Consider the following 21354-nt stretch of genomic DNA (forward strand, 5'->3'; position numbering starts at 1 on the left):
GCCAGCTTCACCCACTGCAGGTGGAGTCTGATGCTAAATGAGGACTTCCTGAACATTCCAGAACCTTCTGGAGCTGGGGGAAAGGGGATGCTGTCTGGAGAAGGCCAAGGGAGACTGAGTTGGAAGTGGAGGTGAGTTCCAGGCACTCTCTGAGCCTCAGTGTCCCTGTCTGCACCGTGGACACCCAGGGATCCCTGTGCCGCCTGTGACCGGGGCCAGGATGGAGAGGGCACTGGTGGAGGGTGTGGGGGGTCTGGAGCGCCTCTGCCAAGCCCACTGGTGACCCAGGGCCTGAGCCAGCTTTACTGGGCCCATCGCTCACCCACCACCCACACCACACACCTGGGGCCCTCCCTACAGGCTGGCTGCAGGCCAGGGTCTTGGGAGGCAGATGGGCCCCCGGGGGGCCAGGCCAAGGTTTCCTTGCAGGCTGGGGCAGGGCTGGCTCCGGGGCCGGGTGGTCGCAGGGTGGTTGCTGTCTCTAGCTGAACTGCCACCTGGCCGCTGAACATCTCGCTCTTTCTCCTTCTCTCTTTCTGGAAGTTTCTCTGAGGCTCAGAGGGGAATAGGAACTCTCCTTGGCCCCTAGCCACCTGGGTCAACATCAGGAGATGCCAGGGCAAGCACCATCCCTGCACCCCGATCATCTTCCCATTTGCTCCTCATCGCACGTGTGGTTTGTATGGTTTGTTCCTCACCCACTCCAGGCTGGGGGCAGGGGTGCCCTCCTTTTGAGCCACAAGCTGTCAGCTGCCCCTTGGCTCACAGCCCAAGGCCCCAGGGGAAAGCAGTTTCCAGCGGGCTGGCAGCTCCATCACCCACCAGCCCAAGCTGAGCAAGGCCCTGGGGTCTGACCCAGGCAGAGACCCCAGCGGCAGGGGAGGTGCAGATGCCCCACGTCGCCCCACACGCTGGTTCCAGCTCATCCCAAGCCTGAGGGCGGGGTCCCCAGGGTCCCCCACTCTAGGCCTTGGGATCAACCCCTTTCTAGGGAGTCAGGAAATCTCTTGGCTCCCTCTGGTTTGGGGCGGGGGATTCCTCTGCCCCAGAAAGGCTGAACCCCAGAGGCTGGTGGTGGATTCTGGTGCACATCCAGGAGGTCTCGGTTCAGATCCTGATTCCCTCCACCCCCGACCCCCCGCTCCACTTCCCAGCTGTGAGAAGCAGGTGAAACTGTCAATAAAATCTGAAATAAAATTGTAGACAGAATAGGTGGTTTGAGGCCATAAAACTAAATGATGGGAGGGACAGTGGCAGGAAGCCTCCTGAAGGTGGTGGCTCTCTGAGAAGGAGGATTGTGAAGGTGGGGGAGGGGATCACTGCGTGAGGTCAGGGTCAGCTCTGCCAGGGGTGGTCTCAGGTGGAGCAGGAGCTCGCTTGGCCAGTCCAGGGGGGCTTTGGATGGATAGGAGGTGACCTGTATCCCTGTTACACATATGGGTTTCCTTTTTTTGTTTGTTTTTGGCGGTGCTTGTGGCATAGGGAAGTTCTGGGGCAAGGGAGCAAACCGGAGCCACAGCCCTGAGAGTGCCGGTTCCTTAACCCACTGAGCCACAGTGGGAACTCCACACCTGGGTTTCATTTCCAGTCCCTGTGAAGTGACAGGATTTGCTGGAGGGGTGTGGGTGGGCAGAGTGTTGGTGATCAAGAACCCCAAATGCCCCCTATGAACTCCACTCATCAGCTTCCCCTTCTCTGCAATTGGGGTCATAGCTCGGGATCAGGGCTCAGCCTGGGGTCATTCGGGGGCTGGCTTGAGGTCGGGGTTCCACCTGGCTACAGTTTCTGACCCCGGAAACACCATTGCTGAGGTCAGCCGGGTCATCCAGCCTCCCGTTGCCCTGTGGGGCCAAGTTCAGGCTCGTGAGAGGCTCAGGCAGGCCAGGTTGCACGATTGGCGTCTGGAAAGATCCCTCTCAGTGAGCCGCACCTAGCTGCCTCTGCCCCAGCCCACATCCTACCCATGACCTGGTGACAGATGGCTAGAACTCCCAGGGAATGGAGGGGTCGTGGAGTCCTGAAGCGCCGCAGATGTGTGTGTGGACCCCCTGGGGATGCACCCCCACCCCCGCCCATCCCCCACACAGTGGCAAGAGGGTCTGGGCCGGGCCAAAGCAGGTGGAGAGGGACAGCATGGGGTGGGGGGGCTCTGGCTGCGGGCCCAGCCCATCAGGATCTGACAGACAGAGGCCTCCTGGAACCTTCCTGCCCCCCTTGGTTCCCCTGAAGCATCTCAAAGGGGGATTCTTTTTTGTTTGGTTGGTTTGGTTTGGTTTGGGTTTTTTGTTTTTTTGGGTTTTTTGGCTACGCCCAAAGCAGGAGGAAGTTCCCAGGCCAGGGATGGAGCCCACGCCACAGCAGTGATAACACCAGATCCTTAACCCACTGAGCCACCAGGGACTCCTCAAAGTGGTTTTTTGGGTTTTTTTGTCTTTTTGCCTTTTCTGGGGCTGCTCCCACAGTATATGGAGGTTCCCAGGCTAGGGGTCTAATCAGAGTTGTAGCTGCCGGCCTATGTCAGAGCCACAGCAACACAGGATCCAAGCCACATCTGTGACCTGCACCACAGCTCATGGCAACGCCGGATCCTTAACCCACTGAGCAAGGTCAGGGATCGAACCCACAACCTCATGGTTCCTAGTCGGATTTGTTAACCACGGAGACACGACAGGAACTCCTCTCAAAGTGGTATTTAACAGAGAATCCTTCCACAGCTGAACCATCCTGCTTGGCCCCTCCCCTTGTTGGGGAGCTCATTCCCTCTAGAGACAGTAAAGGACACTCCCACAAGGGCCAGCACAGGCCCTGTATTATATGGGGGGCGCAGGGGGACTGAGGCTGCCAGAAGGGCCATCCCTCTCCTCATATCCCTCTGTGAGTAAAAGGCAAGACTGATGGCCTGGTGGTTAGGACTTGGCGCTTTCACCACTGCACCCTGGGTTCAATCCCTAGTCTGGGAACTGAGATCCCATATCAAGCTTCTGTAGGCTGCAGCCAAAAAAAAAAAAAAAAAAGAAAGAAAAAAGGCAGGATCAGAGTCCCAACCCGACACACTTACAGACAGAGGAGGCACAAACTTTGATCACAAGTGTGGTAGGCAGTGCCCTCCAGGCCTTCACGGGAGACCGGCTTTGGGGTTTTAAATCCTGGAGATAGAGCCCAATTTCTTACTCTCTCTTCCGAACTCTTGTGCCCTCCCGGCTTTTCTGTCCTCATGGGGCTGTCAGCACAGCAGAGGAAGTGACAGTGTGTCCAGAGCTGCACTGGGAAACACCAGGCAGCTATGGGAGCCAGAGGAGGGATCTGATCTGGTGCAGGGGATGGGAGGAATCCAGGGAGGCTCCCTGGAGGAGGTGCCTGGCCTGAGCTCTGTGGGATGACTAGGGATTAACAAGTGGGGGAGTGGGGAGGCACAGGGTGTTCCTGGCAGAGCAGCTTTGTGTAGTGGAGACCCCTTCATGCCCTTGAGATTCTGAACGACCCTCTGGGTCTCAGTTTTCATGGCAGGGTGGCTATGGGAAGGCTGAAGGCCTGGAACTAACCGGATGCTCTGATGGTTAATGTCCAGGCAGCGTGAAGTAGCCTCATCTGGGGACAGGGGAGTCGTGGTACCTGGGAGGTGGACCTCGGGCTTTGGCCCGCCTGCAGTAGCCCCCTCCTTCCCAGCTTCCGTGCCTCTGCCCTGCTCTGGAAGCTTCCCAGGGCTCCCTGTCACTCTTGTATTGAATAGCCATCCCTGACCACAGCCAGACACAGCTCAGTGAGGCTGACCTCATCTGCTGCTCACGAACACCCAGCCTTACTGGCTTTCCTCCACTGCCGGATTCCTTGCTGCCTCCGGGCCTTTGCACAGGCTGTCCCTTCTGCCTGGAAAGCTCTTGCCTCCTCCTTTTTCCTTAGAGAATTCTTATGAGGCTTTAGCTCCCAGATCATACATCCAGGAAGTCCAGACCAGGCCACAACCTCCTCAATTTTTGCAAATTATAATTTATGTTTGTTTATAAGCTTCCTTACGGGTTATTGGTCTCACCCACTTGCTTCCTGCAATATCCCTGGGGCCTGACACGTAGCAGGTATTCAAGAAACGGTTGCTGAGACGGAACAAGGAGGTGGAATCTGCTGGGAGTGAAGGTGGGGAGCTTGAAATTCTGCTCACTGGCCCCTTCGCACCCTCCAAGGAACCCCTGGTGCCCCCATGGAAACCACTTTGAGAACCAGGGGCTTGGGTCAGCCCTTTCGCTTTCTGGATGGGTCAACTTTACGCCCAGAGCCATATAAGCCTTGGGGCCATGGGGTGGTGACTCCAGCCCCCAGCTTCCTCCACCCTCTCCCTCCTCAGGTCGTATGGTGATTAGGGGAGTCTCACCTTTGCTTGTGGATGATGGCCTGGCTCATGGGACAGGACACCTTGCGTCACCTAATGGCAGGTGCGGGGGTTGGGCTGAGCCGTGCTGCAGCTATAGGCACATTTCCTTCTCCTCCCCCGGTGTCGCCTTATCCATACCCAGGGAGACTGTGCCTCCTAAACTTCCTGGTCAGCCACTCACTGCCGCACACGAACGCTGCCCCCTAGGTAAGGCCTCGGGGGCGGGGGGGGCAGGGGATGTACCCTCTCCCAGAAGGCGTGGGTGCCCCCTGGGAAGAGCCTTTGGGCTGCACTCCCAGGGGTCTTTCTGGGTACCCAGCGCACCAGAGTGGGATGTTTGGGTTGATTTGGGAAACCAGGAGGGATAGCGTTTCTCTCCCTGTGTCTTCCATCTCCACCCCCCACCCCCCCACCCCCCCACCCTCATCTTTTCCTCTCCTTTGCTCCCTCTTTCTCCCTCTCTCATCCCTCTCTCCCACCCTCCATTTCCTTCTTCCCCCCATCTCTCTCTCTCTGATGAAGTTTTGGATGAGAACCCCCACTGCTCCTGTGCCCCCATCAGCACCCCCAGAGCCGCTCTTCCTTCCTGACCCATCTCATGGAAAAAAAGGACCTGGGATGCTGCGGGCAAGGTGGGGGGCGATGTTTGGATTTTCTTATCTTTGTGGTGTCCCAGCATAGTGGCATTTTAAAAAGTTCCTTTCTAGGAAGAAACATCCTGGGTTCAAATCAGTGGGATCTCAGCCGTAGCCTCCCAAACCTGTCCCCCAGGCTGTGCTCTTCACGGTCACTGTCAGGGGCCCCCATGCCTCCTAGGAGGAGCTGCCATAAACCCAGGACAAACAGACTATATTCATTTTGTATTCATTTTAATTACATTGCCACGTATTAACCTTCTCTGCATGGCCAAAACCCCCAACAGCACAAAGCAGCTTGGGGTCGAAGTTCACCCCCTGCCTGCTCCTTCCTTGGGCTGTCCCCCCAAAGGCCTGTTTTGGGGACTCATTCCAGAAACTCGGGGGGGGGGACATGGAATTCCAAATCCTGCTCCATTCTCCTTGCACAGGGCCACCCGTCGACTCCTCCATTCTGCACTCACATGTTTGTAGCAGTTCCACCTAGCAGGAGCCTGCCAACCATCAGTGGTATTATTTTATTTTATTTTTTAATTAAAAAAAATTTTTTTGGCTGCACCCATGGTGTGCAGAAGTTCCCGGGGCCAGGAAGTGAACTCAAGCCACGGCAGTAACAATGCTGGGTCCTTAACTGCTAGGCCACCAGGGAACTCCTACATTATTTTTTAAATTGTGATAAACGTGGAGTTCCCATTGTGGCTCAGCAGGTTAGGAACCCAGCTAGTATCCCTGAGGATGCGGGTCTGATCCCTGGCCTCACTCAGTGGGTTAAGGATCCAGCATTGCTGCAAGCTATGATGTAGGTTCGGATCTGGAGTTGCTGTGGCTATGGTGTAGGCTGGTACCTGTAGCTCAGTTTTGACCCCTAGCCTAGGAACCTCCATATGCCATGGTTTCAGCCCTAAAAAAAGAAAAGAAAAGAAAGGAAGGAGGTTACCAGACCAGGGATCAAACTCATGCCCCTGCAGTGACACCACTGAATCCTTAATTACTAGGACACCAGGGAACTCCTACATTATTTTTTAAAATTGTGGTAAAATATATATGACCTAGGAGTTCCCGTCGTGGCTCAGTGGTTAATGAATCCGACTAGGAGCCATGAGGTTGCGGGTTCGATCCCTGGCCTTGCTTAGTGGGTTAAGGATCCGGCATTGCCGTGAGCTGTGATGTAGGTCGCAGGTGTGGCTCGGATCCCTCATTGCTGTGGCTCTGGCGCAGGCCGGTGGCTACGGCTCCAATTGGACCCCTAGCCTGGGAACCTCCATATGCCGCAGGAGCAGCCCAAGAAATCAAAAAAAAAAAAAATATATATATATATATATATATATATATATATATATATGACCTAAAATTCAATGTTTTACTCATTTAAAACATTTTTTTAATTAAAAAAATTTTTATTAAACAAACTTTTTTTTTTTGACTGTGCTCACGGCACGTGGAAGTTCCTGGGGCCAAGGATCCAACCCAAGCCACAGCAGCAGCAACGCCAGATCCTTAACTTGCTGTAGCACAACAGAAACTCCAATGTTTTACTCATTTTAAAGTGTGCGGTTGGAGTTCCTGTCGTAGCTCAGGGGAAACAAACCTGACTAGTATCCATGAGGACTGGCCTCGCTCAGTGGGTTGAGGATCTGGCGTTGCCGTGAGCTGTGGTGTAGGTCGCAGACAAGGCTTGGATCCTGCATTGCTGTGGCTGCAGTGTAGGCTGGCAGCTGCAGCTCTGATTCAACCCCTAGCCTGAAAATTAATTAGCCTGGGAACTTCCATATGCCATGGGTGTGGCCCTAAAAAGCAAACAAATAAAAAAAAATAAAGTGTGAAGCTGAGCAGCATGAAATACATTCCCAATGGCATGCAGCTATCACTGCTATTTCCAAAACATTTTCATCACAGCAGAGAGGCTCTGTATCCAGTAAGCAGAAACTCACCATTCCCCTTCTAACCCTCCCAGCCTATGAATTTATCTATTCATAGAGATATTCTAGATTTCGTAGAAGCGGGATCATAGAACATGTATCCTTTTTTTTATTTTAGTTTGTTCCCAATTTTTTTTTCATTTTTTTTTTTAAGGGCTACATGTGCAGCATATAAAAGTTCCCAGGCTAGGGGTCACATCAGAACTGCAGCTACCAGATTCAAGCCACATCCTCGACCACAGCCCCAGCAGCACCAGATCCAAGCCACATCTGCGACTTACTCCACAGCTTGCAGCAACATGGGATCCTTAACCCACTGAGCAAGGCCAGGGATTGAACCCTCATCCTTGTGGATGCTAGTTGGGTTCTTAACCCACTGAGCCACAATGGGAACTCCTTTTTTTTCATTTCTTAAAGTTTTATTGAAGTGTACTTGATTCACAAGGTTGTGATAACGTGTCCTTCTGTGACTGGCTTATTTCACTGAAAGGTTCATCTATGGTGTAGCAAGTGTCAGAATTTCCTTCCTTCTTAAGGCTGAACAATGTTTCACGGTATGGATGGAGCATGTCTTATTTATCCACTCATCCTTTGTTGGACCCTTGGGTTGTTTCCAACTTTTGACTATTGGAAATCATGTTTTTAGGAGCGTGGGTATACAAATACCTCTCAGAGTCCCTGCTTTTTCTGTTCCTCTGGGTAGATATCTAGTAGTGAAATTGCTGGGCCATGTGGTAATTCTGTGTTTAGCTCTCTGAGGACCCACCAGACTGATTTCTGCCACATGTATAATTTCCAGTCTTCTACCAAACACATTAAAAAGGATAGAAAGAGGAGTTTACGGAGTTCCTGTCGTGACACAGCAGAAACAAACCCGACTAGTGTCCATGAGGATGTGGGTTTGATCCCTGCCTTCACTCAGTGGGTTAACGATCCAGCATTGCCATGAGCTGTGGTGAAGGTCACAGAGGAGGCTGAGATCCGGTGTTGCTATGGCTGTGGCTGTGGCGAGCAGCTGAAGCTCCAGTGTGACCCCTAGCCTGGGAATTTCCATATGCCTCAGGTGTGGCCCTAAAAAGCGGGGGGAAAAAAAAAAAGAAAAGAAAAGAGAGGAGTTCCCACTGTGGTGCAATAGGATTGGCAGCGTCTCTGGAGCCCTGGGATGCAGGTTTGATCCCTGCCTGGGCACAGTGGATAAAGAATTCAGCATTGCTGCAGCTTGGGGCATAGGGTCACAGCAGTAGCTCAGATCTGATTCCTGGCCCCGGAACTCCATGTGCTGCGAGGTGGCCAAAAAAGAAAAAAAAAAAAAAAGTAGTAGTAGTATTGAAGAGTTCCCTGGTAGTTCAGTGGGTTAAGAATCCATGCTGTGGTGTGGGTTAGATCCCTGGCCCCGGGAATTTACACATTCTATGGGTATGGCCAAAACAGAAAGAAGTATTGAGATAATGTAACAGGGTCATCCTCATCCTAAGTTTTGAACATCCAATGTGTATTTTACACTCACAGCCACCTAATTCAGACACTGTTTTCATCGTAGATGCTTAATGTGTAATTAGACTCCATAAAAAAATAAACCATTGGCACGGATTTGCACCTCCAGGACAGCCAAAATGTACTGTGAATTTTTACAGTCATTCCACTGGGGAATCAGGGGCCGGTTTTGCTTTTGTTTTTACTGTTTATCTTGATGTTGTCTTAAAAGAGATTATTTTTTTTTTTTGCCACACCCAAGGCATACAGAAATAACGGGGCTAGGGATCGTGCCCAAACCACAGCAGTGACAATGCCGGATCCTTAACCCACTTTGCCACTAAGGAACTCCTTGAATTTAATTTAGCTTTAAAAACTGTTCCTTCAACACAACAGCTCCTCAAGCACCATAGGGGCTAGCAGCCACCAAACTACATAGTGCAGATATAGAACATTTCCATGACAGCAGAAAGTTCTGGACTTCCCGTGTGGCTTACAACATGACAGCAGAAAGTTCTGTTGGCCAGTGACAGGCTGTTGATCGGAGCTCTACCTGCAAAGTGGGAGAGGAATGTAGAATTACATTAAGACGGGAGATTCTGGATCATGATGGCTCTAGCTGTATGTAATGGGCAAGGGACATACTTGTCACTCACAACCTCAGTTTTCTCATCTGCTCCAGGGGCCCAGGACGTGGAAAGGGGCAAAACCAAGGTCCTAGATTTCTGCTCCGGTGGTTGGGATCTGGGGTCTATGAGGGCTTTGTGACCGCCTACAGGCACTGGAAGGACCAAGGAGTGGAAGAAGATCAGCCAGACTGAGACACCCAGGATGTGGGACCCCAGTTGTGGGACCAGAGGGGCAGTCTCTCTTTTTTTATTTTTAGGGCTACACCTGTGGCATATGTATGTTCCCAGCCTAGGTCGGGGGAATCGGAGCTACAGCTGTCAGCCTACGCCAGAGCTCATGACAATGCCGGATCCCTGACCCAGTGAGCATCCTCATGGGATTCGCTACTCCACAGTCAAAACTCTTTGTGGTCTGTCTTTGAAGTGCTTTATTCCCTAAGCACTCCCTTTGCTCTCCTGGAAAAGAGGCCAGGCTCGCTGCCACCTCTGGGCCTTTGCATGGTCTGTTTCCTTCTCCAGAAACGCCCTTTCCCCCAACTCATCCTCTACCCTGTGAGCCTTCACATAACCTTCAAATGCGAGAGGGTCATACCCCTCCCAGACGGAGCCCTGGATTCAAGTTTCCAGGGCACTGGGGGGCCTCTTGTAACTGTTACTGCTGTGGGTTCTTGGCCTTCCGAGGCCAATAAAAATTGACAAGAGGCCAAAAAGGAAAATTTCAGGCAAGGCTTTATTGGGGCCCCTGTTGTGTCAGGGAGGAGTGACAGCAAACAGGTTCCCTTGCTTGCTCTGCTCCACGGTGGGGGCTGGGAGGGGAGCCCAGAGCTGGTTCCTTATATGGGGCGAGGGTAGGAAGGAGCAGACCCAGGGGTGGTCTGCCCACCCCTTTGATGTTGTCATTTCTGGAGGAGCTCCCGGAATCCCTAGGCTGCCTCAGTCATCCAGCATGACTTACCCAGGAGCAAGGGCCCCCCTTCTTCTGGTCTAGGGACAATCCCATTTCCAGTGACCGTTTGCAGACTGAGCATGGACCAGGGGGCTGTTTCCGGCACTTTCGGGTCCAGGGGCAGGCTGACTCATACCAGATGTGTTCTCTCTTGCTGGTTTTCTCTCCGGGTGGATGGTGAAGCTTCCTTGATCCCCTTGGGTTGCCCTGACAGCAATGGCCACCGGTTTAGAGTGAGCCCTGGCCTGTCTCTTTGCACGCTGGGTTCCCTCTTCCTCCTCACCTTGATCTCAATTACTAAATACCCCAAAGGCCACCTCTAGGAGTTGGGGCATAGAGGTTTGTGGGCCCAATTTGTAACTTTTGGAGTTTCCGCCTAATGTCGGGGGCGGACTGGCTAATAAAATGTAGTCCCAGGAGTTCTCGCTATGTGCAACAAGATTGGCAGCATCTTGGGAACCCTGGGACACAGGTTCTTAACCCACCCAGCATGGTGGGTTAAGAATCTGGCGCTGCCGCAGCTTAAGCTTAGGTCGGCAGCTACAGGTCAGATCTGAGCCCTGGCCCAGGAACTCCATGTGCCTCGGGGCAGCCCAAAATAAAAAAAAGTGTTGTTCCAGCAGGGATTGACCCTCAGGAGCAGAGGGATCAATGTTGGTAAATTTTCTTTTCTTTCCTTCTTTTTTTTTGTCTTTCTGCCTTTTCCCACGGCACATGGAGGTTCCCGGGCTAGGGATTGAATCAGAGCTGTAGCCACCTGCCTACACTCTGATCGAGGCCAGGGATTGAGCCCGCAACCTCATGGTTCGTAGTCGGATTCGTTAACCTCTGAGCCACAAAGGGAACTCCCCATTGTTGGTAAATTTTCTAAAAGCCTCCACAGAGCATCCCTGAAAGAGGTCGGGATTTTCTCTTTCTTCTTGGTCAGCCCTTTAACCTCTTAGTAGTTAACAGTCTCTCTGATACACTTTCTCAACGCTTGTAACACTCATTAAACCGTGTGGCTCCCGGCCTCTGTTCCCTCCTGGGAATTGTAATCCCAATGGGGCTCCGGATTTGGGACTGCGTCTCCGCCCTTAGCAGCTGGGGTTGGTCCCTGGCAAGCTGGTCGCTGTGCCCCTGGGCTGAGGCCCAAATTCTCTGCTTTTCCTCAGGAGTACAGCAAGAAGATGGGACTATTTGGACCTCCTTCCAAGTTAAATCCAAGGCCAGGGTTAGGGCCCAAATCCCTTCAGCAAATTTACCACGGTCTTCAGAAAATCAGCCCAGTCTCTGCTTTGAGCTGAATGGGTTCAAGAGAAGGTCACGTGTCTTTAACAGGCCCTTCGCCGGGTGCCACTTTCCTAAGTGGGCGTATTTCCCCTGATCCTGGGTGCTAGGAACTTCCACGAGGAGTTAACCTGGTGGGACTAGTGTTCTCCTCCTGGGGCAACGGAGGATATAAAGGGACATAGGGAAAAACTACGGTCTCCAGAGGAGACATTTTGGGGAGTGGGGGAGTGTGCTTGGGTTATGGGATGGAAATCCTGTAAAATTGGATTGTTGTGATCATTATACAACTACAGATGTGGTAAATTCATTTGAGTAATAAAAGTAAATCAAAAAAAAAAAAAAAGGGCATAGGGAGGAGTTCCCATTGTGGTGCAGCAGCAGCAGAAACAAATCCGACTAGGAACCATGAGGTTGCTGGTTCGATCCCTGGCCTCACTCGGTGGGTTAAGGATCCGGTGTTGCTGTGAACTGTGGTGTAGGTTGCAGACGTGGCTCAGATCTGCGTTGCTGTGGCTGTGGTGTAGGCTGGCATCTGTAGCTCTGATTCGACCCCTAGCCTGGGAACTTCCATATGCCCCAGGTGTGGCCCTAAAAAATTAAAATAAAAAAATAAAATGTTTTCTGATTCTTCAGGCTTTTGATTACAGAGGCTGCATAGAGCAGGGGTTCTAGTAAAGGACCATGAAGGCTTGCACATAGGGAACCTCTCAGTCCATTTTCCCACCTTGCAACAATAAAGACCCAATTGCAAGATGGTATTATAATTTAGAGATCCATTTTCAGGCCATTTTTTTCCACTTCCCAACTTTTATATATAAAGGCCAGGTGGTGCTGGCATAGAATGTAAGTTTTTCCCTTCTATTTTGAAAAACTTCCAGTTTTCAGGGATACATTCCAGAGGTGTTGCTTCTGGCTTAGAAGAGGATCCTCCCGTGTCGAGCAACCTGTAACCAAGAAAGAGCGCTCCTAGAAATGCAGTCCGGCGTCCTGGAGACGTGCACCAGGAGGCTTTTGTCAGAAAGGGATTAGAGTGTCCCCCTGAATTCCCTTCTTACCTAACGGGGTTCTGAGCATCTTCTACTCTCCCATCACCTAACCAGGCGTCTCTGGTGGACCCAGTCCCTTCCATAAGGAGTCCCCCAGGGGGACATTTGAACCAGAGCATTCCCAGGACCCTCCTTGAGAGGGATCTGTTGTTTATAAAGCTTATGTCCCTGTGGTGCTATGGTGTCCTCCTTGAGATGAAACGTCGATAAAGCCTAAGATGTGAGCTGTTCGGAAGTGACCAGCCCAATAGGGAGTTGGCAATAATGTCTGGGCAGCCGAGGCCTGGAGTTAAGAGGATCCGAGATGTAAAAAAAGAACTGGAGAAATTGGAGTTGGGTGCAATGGAGGATGCCATGGGGGTCAGGACTTGAGGGCCTCAAAGGGAGAGTATTCCTATAGTGGATTTTTTTTTCCAACATAGAGGAAAGTGAGAAACTAGATGGCACAAGAACCCCAAACCATTCCCTTATCTGGCAGTTACAGTAAAACTGGGGAGAACCTGATGATTCCATCTGACATAAGCAATGTTCCCATGTAAACTAACATACCACATGAACCCAGGTAGTTTGGGATCTTTCTTTGGGATGCTCCATGGGCCCTTGGAAGCATTCCAGAGTTAACTAGAAATCACAAGAACTTTAATTAGAATTTGATATTTGGAGGAGAGTTCCTGTTGTGGTTCACGGGGTTAAGAACCTGACATACTGTTGGTGAAGATGTGGTTCCATCCCTGGCCTTGCTCAGTGGGTTAAGGATCTGGGGTTGCTCAGAGCTGTGGCATAGGTCACAGATGTGGCTAGGATCCGGTGTTGCCACGTCTGTGGCACAGGCCAGCAGCTATAGCTCCGATTCGACTCCCAGCCTGGGAACTTCCATATGCCATGGGTGCGGCCCTAAAAAGAAAAACAATGAATTTGATATTTGGGAAGTCCATCAAAAACTTCAAGAAGGAGTTCCCGTCGTGGCTCAGTGGTTAACGAATCCGACTAGGAACCATGAGGTTGCAGGTTCGATCCCTGGCCTTGCTCACTGGGTTAAGGATCTGGCATTGCCATGAGCTGTGCTGTGGGTTGCAGATGCGGCTCAGGTCCTGCGTTGCTATGGCTCTGGTGTAGGCCGGTGGCTACAGCTCTGATTAGACCCCTAGCCCAGGAACCTCCATATTCCGCCGGCGTGGCCCTAGAAAAGGCAAAAAGACAAAAAAAAAAAAAAATTCAAGAAGCTTTGGAGTTTCTGTCATGGCTCAGCGGTTAAGGAATCTGACTGGCATCCATGAGGATGCAGGTTCGATCCCTGGCCGAGCTCAGTGGGTTGAGGATCCAGCATTACCGTGAGCTGTGGTGTATGTCGCAGACGCAGCTCAGATCCCACGTTGTTGTGGCTTTGGCATAAGCCAGCAGCTACAGCTCCAATTTGACCTGGGAACCTTCATCTGCCACAGGTGCAGCCCTAAAAAAAAAAAAAAAAAAAAAAAAAAAAAAAGCTAAATAAATAAATAAATACGTTTCAAGAAGCTTTAAAACAGTCAGATAGGAGTATAGGTTACTGTGAAACAATACTCATTCCTTGTGCTAACGTGGAAGAAGTTTTCAAAGGCACATACAGATCACTTTAAAGGCACAAAAACTCACTCGCTCAGTGATCAAAAGCAGCATTCCAGGAAAACTTTGTTCTCTTGAGAGAGACCAAATCCAGTCTTGCATCAGCTTCCTCTTAAAATGCATTTAGCTATTTCAGTTTAATCCAACCTTAGAAAATTCTGACTATATACAAAATTCTTTTCGTAGTGTTTCCTTTCCTCAAGGCTTCTGCAACTTTCTGTGTCCATATTATTACTATTATTATTATTATTGCTTTTTAGGGCCATACCTGCAGCATATAGAAGTTCCCAGGCTAGGGGTTGAATCGGAGCTGTAGCTGCCAGCTTACACCACAGCCACAGTCACAGCAACACCGGATCCGAGCCGCGTCTGTAACAACCACCACAGCTCAGAGCAACACAGGATCCTTAATCCACTGAGCGAGGCCAGGGATCGAACCCACATCCTCATGGATACTAGTCTTGTTGGTTACCACTGAGCCACGATGGGAACTCCTGTGTCCATATTATTTTGTCCCTTTTTTCCTTCAGAAACAAGCACCTTTAGGACAAAAATCACCTTTTTTCCTTTAACAAAATGTATTTCCATTCCTCATGCCTTTTTACTGACAGCACATGTCCTACATTCCTAAGCAACCATGAACTGTCTTTAACATCAGCGTTCTGTAGATTTCTAGACATCTCAGAGTGGCACCAAATGTCTTTAGTTTCTCTCACATAAGAAGACAAAAGTAGGTAAATTTAGACCTGTTCAGCAATTGATGTTCCAATATTTTATCTTATTTGAAATGGTCTGGGAGTTCCGGTTGTGGCTCAGTAGTTAACGAACCTGTCTAGGATCCATGAGGATGCAGGTTCGATCCCTGGCCTCGCTCAGTGGGTTAAGGATCCAGCATTGCCATGAGCTGCGGTGTAGGTGGCAGACGCAGCTCAGATCCCGTGTTGCTGTGGCTGTGGTGTGGACTGGCAGCTGAGCTCCTATTGTTGGACCCCTAGCCTGGGAACCTCCATATGCTGCAGGCGCAGCCTTAAAAAGCAAAAAAAACCAAAAAAAAACCAAAACAAAAAACAAACAAAAAAAAACCCCAAAAAACTTCCCAGATCACATGAGCCTGAAGAGGATTCTGGTGAGTTTCTTTTACATTTCTGAGAATGTATATAACTCCTCCATTTCCTTTAAACCAATTAAATACAGCTCATTTACACATTAATTTTACCTAAAGACGGAATGAACCAGAGATCAGATCTCAGTTTTCCAGTTTGAATTTTTTTTTTTTTTTAGGGTCGAATCCGCATCACACGTAAGTTCCCAGGCTAGGGGTCTAATTGCAGCTGCAGCCACTGGCCTACACCACAGCCACAGCAACACGACATCCAGATTGGAGCCGCTTCTACGACCTATACCACAGCTCACAGTAACGCCAGCATGAATTTTAAAAGCCCTCGTTCTTGTCCCCTCCCCCCCAATCTGGGGCACTACAGGCAGAATAGTTACATTGCAAACGCAGAGGAGGGAAAATGCAAGCTCCTTTCTTTTTTCTTTTTTTTTTTTTCTTTTCCTTTTTGCTCTTTAAAATCCCACCAAGTAATCTTAAGTCTGGGAATCTCAGCCAGTGGAGGCTCTACGAGGCTCCACCACTCTCACAATTTCACAGACTTGCCAGAACAGTTGGACAGTCCAAAACTACCTGACACAAAGATAACACTGACAGAAACTTAAATACAAAGTTTTCTGGGTAAAGGGAATGGGAGCATAAGGCTCAAGGGAGAGGTAAGGGGGGGAGAGCCAGACAAGACAGAAAAAGAGGAGGAGGCAGCAAGGAAATAAAGGTGAGTGTATTGGGATGATCTTGGACTTCCAGCCGCTATAGACGAGAGGTTTGAACCTCCGTCACGTTCATAAATCAGGGAGACCCCCCTGCAGCAGCATCCACACTGGGTGAGGCAGGCCTCCCCCACCTGCTTGTTACCGTCCGGGTGAGTCATTGCTGCCCAGAGGGAACAGGTCTCACAAATGAGATGAGTGATTCTGTAACTGCCCAGTGTCCACGCTAGAAGTAGGAGAGGACAAAGGAAAAGTAGAGAGACCTCAGGAGAGGGAAAGGGACAAGGGAGAGGGGAAAGTGTTGCCCGAATGAGGGGACTGAGGCCCCCAGGGCCAGGTAGGCGCGCTCGCTAAACATGGTGACACTGAAAAAAAAAAGGTTCAGGAGTTCCCACTGTGGCGCACCAGAATCGGTGGTATCTTGGGAGGGCTGGGTCGCAGGGGTTTGTTGTGTTTTTTGTTTTTTTTTGTTTGTTTGTTTGTTTTTGTTTTTTTATGTCTTTTGTCTTTAGGGCCGCAGCAGAGGCATATAAAGTTTCCTAGGTTAGGGGTTAAATTGGAGCTGTAGCTGCTGAGCTACACCACAGCCACAGCAATGCTGGATCCAAGCCATGGATCACAGGACCTACACCACAGCTCACGGCAACGCTGGATCCTTAACCCACCGAGCGAGCCCAGGGATTGAACCCGTGTCCTCGTGGATACCAGTCGGATTCATTACCGCAGCACCGCAACAGGAACGCCAAGCTGGTTCTTTTTATGGGGTGAGGATAGGGGTGGGGCCAGAGGGGTGGCTTAGGTGGTCTCCCCACCCTTTTGGTGGTGGTATGTGCAGGGGAGGTGCCTAGTACCTGGCTTTTGCTCTTTGATCTTCAGAAATGGCAGTTGGGTTTTTTGATTTTTTGTATCTTCTTTCTGGTAATTTGCAGAGACTGCGCATGTCAGCAGTTATTTTTAGTCTCTTACAGTTTCTTTGTATTTTGTTGGAGATGTTTGTCCAGATGCAAGCATGGCAGCCACTTCAGCAAAGGGTCCTACATCTCATAACCTGCTCTGTGTTCTCCCCAGGCTGGGGAAGAAGCTGGGAAAGCTGGGCAAGTGCAGGGTCAAGGTCAAGGTGGGACCTATCCCAGGTCAAGAGGTCATGTTTCCTAGCTGCTAGGAGAAAGTAGACTGTGGAGCCAGATGCTTTTGGTTAGAATTTCAGCTCTGGGGGTTCCTGTTGTGGTTCAGCTGGTTAAGAACCTCACTAGTATCTATGTGGATGCGAGTTCGATACCTGGCCTTGCTCGGTGGGTAAAGGATCCAGCGTTGCAAGCTTCAGTGTAGGCTGCAGATGTGGCTGGTGTTGCTGTGGCTGTGGGGTAGGCTGGTGGCTGCAGCTCCGATTCGACCCTAGCCTGGGAACTTCCATGTGCGGAGGCTGTGGCCCTGCGGAGGGAGGGGGGGGATTCCAGCTCTGCCATTTCCTCGCTCTGAGTCCCTTGGGCTCAGTTTTATCATCTGTAAAATAGGAATAATAGCAGTGCCTCCTGCTGGTTAAGAATCCAACTGCAGGAGTTCCCATTGTGGCACAGTGGTTAACGAATCCGACTAAGAACCATGAGGTTGCGGGTTTGATCCCTGGCCTTGCTCAGTGGGTTAAGGATCCAGCGTTGCCATGAGCTGTGGTATGGGTTGCAGATGCAGCTCGGATCCAGCATTGCTGTGGCTCTGGCGTAGGCTGGTGGCTACAGCTCCGATTCGGCCCCTAGCCTGGGAACCTCCATATGCCGTGGGAGCAGCCCAAGAAATGGCAAAAAGACAAAAAAAAAAGAAGTCCAACTGCAGCACCTCAGGTCATTATGGAGGCACAGGTTCAATCCCTGGCCCGGATCTTCCAGATGCCATATACCCAGGGCACGGCCGTTAAAAATGCAGGACTCGTGAAGATTGACCATGGGAACCCGTATCTGCCTGCTAGGGATGTGTTATTACTTTTGTTATCAATGATGTGGTCTCTGCTCTCCCCTCCTCCCAGCTCTTCTGATCCATGGATCCCCTTGACTCGGCCAAGATAAAATGTTCCTGGCGTCACTATCTCCCTTGGCTGTTTTTGCAGCTGCTTTTGGCTCTGTGCTTTTTCTCCTACCTGCATGTGTCCCAGGACGCGCCCACATGGGCCCCTGAAGCAAAGGCCCCCTGCCAGACCACAGCGGCGCCCTCCAGCCGCCCACCCCTGCTTCTGCTGCTGTGGACGTGGCCCTTCCATGTCCGGGTGGCTGTGTCTCGCTGCTCGGAGCTGCGGCCCGGCACGGCCGACTGCCAGCTGACTGACAACCGCGGGGAGTACCCTCGGGCAGATGCAGTCCTCGTGCATCACCGGGAGGTCAGCTCCCACCCCCAGAGGCAGCTCCCGCCTTCCCCTCGGCCCCCCGGCCAGCGCTGGGTCTGGTTCAGCATGGAATCGCCCAGCCACTGCCCGCAGCTCAAGGCCCTGGACGGGTACTTCAACCTGACCATGTCCTACCGCAGGGACTCTGATATCTTCATGCCATACGGGTGGCTCGAGCCATGGCCCGGCCAGCCTGTGGACGTGCAGCTCAACATCTCGGCCAAGAACAAGCTGGTGGCCTGGGTGGTGTCCAACTGGAGGGAGGACTCGGTCAGGGTGCGCTACTACCGGCAGCTGCAGGCCCACCTCCAAGTGGACGTGTATGGGCGCTCCCACAAGCCACTGCCCTCGTCGGCCATGACCACGCAGCTGTCCCAGTACAAGTTTTACCTGGCTTTTGAGAATTCCTTGCATACTGACTACATCACCGAGAAGCTATGGAGAAACGCCCTGCTGGCCTGGGCCGTGCCCGTGGTGCTGGGCCCCAGCCGGAGGAACTACGAACAGTTCCTGCCCCCCGAAGCCTTCATCCACATCAACGACTTCCAGAGCCCCAAGGAACTGGCCCAGTATCTGCTGGCACTGGACAAGGACGACGCCCGCTATCTGGGCTACTTCCGCTGGCGGGAGACCCTGCGGCCTCAATTCTTCAGCTGGGCCTTGATGTTCTGTAAGGCCTGCTGGCGGCTGCAGCAGGAGCCCAGCTACCAGACAGTGCCCAGCATCGCGTCTTGGTTCACATAAGCCAGGCAACCTGGGGCCTGGGCTGCCGGGAGCCTGGGGGCATAGGTGGCTGGAGCTTTTGCTTACCGGTGGCTTCTCCTGCCAGGCACCTCTGATGCCAGAAATCTTGCCTCCCTGGGAAATGGCTTTTGAGGAGCTCCCTCTGATGGACGGCTACCTGCCAGGGGCCATGACTGCTGGGGACCTCCCCAGCTAGGTCACTCACCCCCTGGGGAACTGGCCTTGGTGTCCTTAGTGATGGTGCTGATGGATTTGCATGTGATTACTGTGGCTGTTGTTAATTAACCGCCTCTGGGCTAAGCAGGTGGCAATATGACACTATTTTCCAGATGGGAATGCATGTCTTCCCTTCCTCCAGATTGGTGGTTTTCACCCCGGGGCGACTCTGCTCCCTGGGTCTAGGGATGTCTGTGGTTGTTACAGATAAGGATGGGATGATAGGAGTACCCGTCGTGACTCAGTGGTTAACAAATCCGATTAGGAACCATGAGGTTGCGGGTTCGATCCCTGGCTTGCTCAGTGGGTTAAAGGATCCGGCGTTGCCGTGAGCTGTGGTGTGGGTCGTAGACGCGGCTCGGATCTGATGTAGCCGTGAGCTGTGGTGTAGGCCAGTGGCTGCAGCTCTGATTGGACCCCAGCCTGGGAGCCTCCATATGCTGTGGGAGCGGCCCAAGAAAAGCCTAAAAAAAAAAAAAAAAAGGATGGGATGATAGCATCGAGTAGATGGGAAGCCAGAAATGCTGCTCAACAGCCTGCAGTGCCCAGACAGCTCCCTACAACCGAGAATGGTCCAGCCCCAAGAGAGAAAAACCCTCAAGGTCAAGGCAGGATGGGGGACCGAGGTCTAGAGGGGGTGGGAGTGTGGGGGCTGAGCAGTCTAGCTGTCCACACAGAGCAGGGCTGGGACAAAGGGACCTTCTACACCCAGCACAAGGATAGAGGGGCAGGGACTGCCCCCCCCGAAGGAGGGAGAGGGTGTGATGCTGTGCTTATGACTATGAGTGGGTATGACAAGTGACGACCATGTGGGGCTTGGCGCATGGCTCTGTGTGACTGAATGTGCGGCCCCATGTGTTTTTTTCAGATAAAGTGACTTTGAGGGTCCCCCATTCTGGGTGTGAATGTCCACTGAGCATGTAAGCATGTGGGCCCTGGGTCTGTGTGTGATCCTGTTTGCTAAGCCCCGGTGGGTGTGCCCTGTGAGCGCGTGTGTGTGTGTGTGTGTGTGTGTGTGTGTGTGTGTGTGGTGTGCACTGCTGAGAACCCCAGCCCTGGGGTCTGTGGGGGCAGCTCTGTTTATGTTCCAGTTTTCTGGTGGGCTGGGCCAGTACCCTGTGGTTTGATCTGAGTGGGAGACGTGGATGCTGGGGTCCCAGGAGGCCCCAGGAGAGTGCATGCACACACATGCACACGCACACACTCATTCTCTCTCTCTGGTGCATGCGAACACTCTCTCCCTCTCTCTCACGTGCATATTGAGGCAGCCAAGCTTCAGGGGCCCAGACCTGGGCTCCGAGGCCAGTTTTCCTGCTGTGTGTCCTTGTGTCCTGGGCCAAGCAACTCACACCTCTAAAGCTCTGGGCCCTCTAGCACAGGGAAACTGAGGCTCAGCTTCTGCAGCATCTGAGAACTCTGGCCTCTCTGCCACAGCCAAGCTGAGTCAGCCCAAATGGTATAGGAATCCACCACCCGAAACCTCAGAGTCAGAAGACTGTGGGGGTGGCTGGGGACCCCAGCCAGCCAGCCTGCCCTGGAACTGCCTTCCAAGCAGACCACCCACCGTCTGGGGCCTGGCCTCGGAGCCCTGCTCTCAGGGCTCCCTGGAAGTCCTGCCTGTTAGCTGCCTCCAGTGTCTCCTGCTGCAGCCAGGGGTCTTGGGCACAAGGGAGCTGGGGATGTGCCTGCCAGCCTGCGTGGACCTCCCTGGGGGCAGCTTGTGATTCGAACCCTTCAGCTTCAGGATGGTGATTGAGTTTGGGAAGGATATGATGTTTAGAAGGTGGTTCTGAGCAGAGATGTGTGGGAAAGGGGAGGCGGGGCCAGTCTATGAGACAACAGTAAGGGAGGGAAGCGGCTGTTCTCTCTGGAGCCCCAGTCAGGAGTGGGAGGAGGGAAGAGGAGAGGAGACCAGGTCCTCAGGAAAGCTGTCTGGGCAAAGGGGGAACTGTGCGCGCCGGACACCCGCCTCCCCAGTCTGCTGGGAAGGGTCTGAGGCATCTGGTCTCCAAAGTGGGGCTCTCTACACCCTCCTTCGTCCCAGGCCCTCCTCAGACTGTAGGACCTGCCGCCCTCTCCCCATCCGCCGAGAACCCAACACCCCACGTCGTCATGGGCCTGCCAAGCATCAAGGTGACCCGCAGGCAAATCTAAACACCGCACCGCTTTTTCCATTCTGCGCGGGGTACTCGTTGTAAATTCTCCCTGGAGCTCTGGCCAGAGCTTTTATGGCCCTAGGACCTAGGTCCCTGGGGACCCAGCTTGGCCCCAGCAGGCGCCAGTTTGGGGCTGGATGGAGTTGGTGCCA

At 52.2% G+C, this 21354-nt stretch overlaps 1 protein-coding gene across 4 annotated transcripts; it reads left to right on the plus strand.

Moving 5' to 3' along the window:
- On the plus strand, positions 1–19166 carry LOC100513844 (galactoside 3(4)-L-fucosyltransferase). Of its 4 annotated transcripts, XM_013994729.2 has the most exons (4): positions 19–131; positions 4340–4573; positions 5433–5511; positions 17733–19166. In XM_013994729.2, the coding sequence occupies exon 4, from the start codon at positions 17745–17747 to the stop codon at positions 18828–18830; it is 1086 nt and encodes a 361-aa protein (XP_013850183.1). In that variant the 5' UTR covers positions 19–131; positions 4340–4573; positions 5433–5511; positions 17733–17744; the 3' UTR covers positions 18831–19166. The 4 variants fall into 4 exon arrangements, with proteins under 4 accessions (XP_003123142.1, XP_013850183.1, XP_013850182.1 ...); XM_013994728.2 differs by lacking the exon at positions 5433–5511 and having other exon boundaries at positions 31–131; XM_003123094.6 differs by lacking the exons at positions 4340–4573; positions 5433–5511 and having other exon boundaries at positions 1–131.

The sequence above is a fragment of the Sus scrofa genome, chromosome 2, assembly GCF_000003025.6.
Source record: "Sus scrofa isolate TJ Tabasco breed Duroc chromosome 2, Sscrofa11.1, whole genome shotgun sequence".
Lineage (NCBI taxonomy): Eukaryota > Metazoa > Chordata > Mammalia > Artiodactyla > Suidae > Sus > Sus scrofa.

Coding starts and splice junctions, on each gene's coding strand:
- LOC100513844 (XM_003123094.6), top strand. CDS start 17,745: ATGGATCCCCTTGACTCGGCCAAGATAAAATGTTCCTGGCGTCACTAT.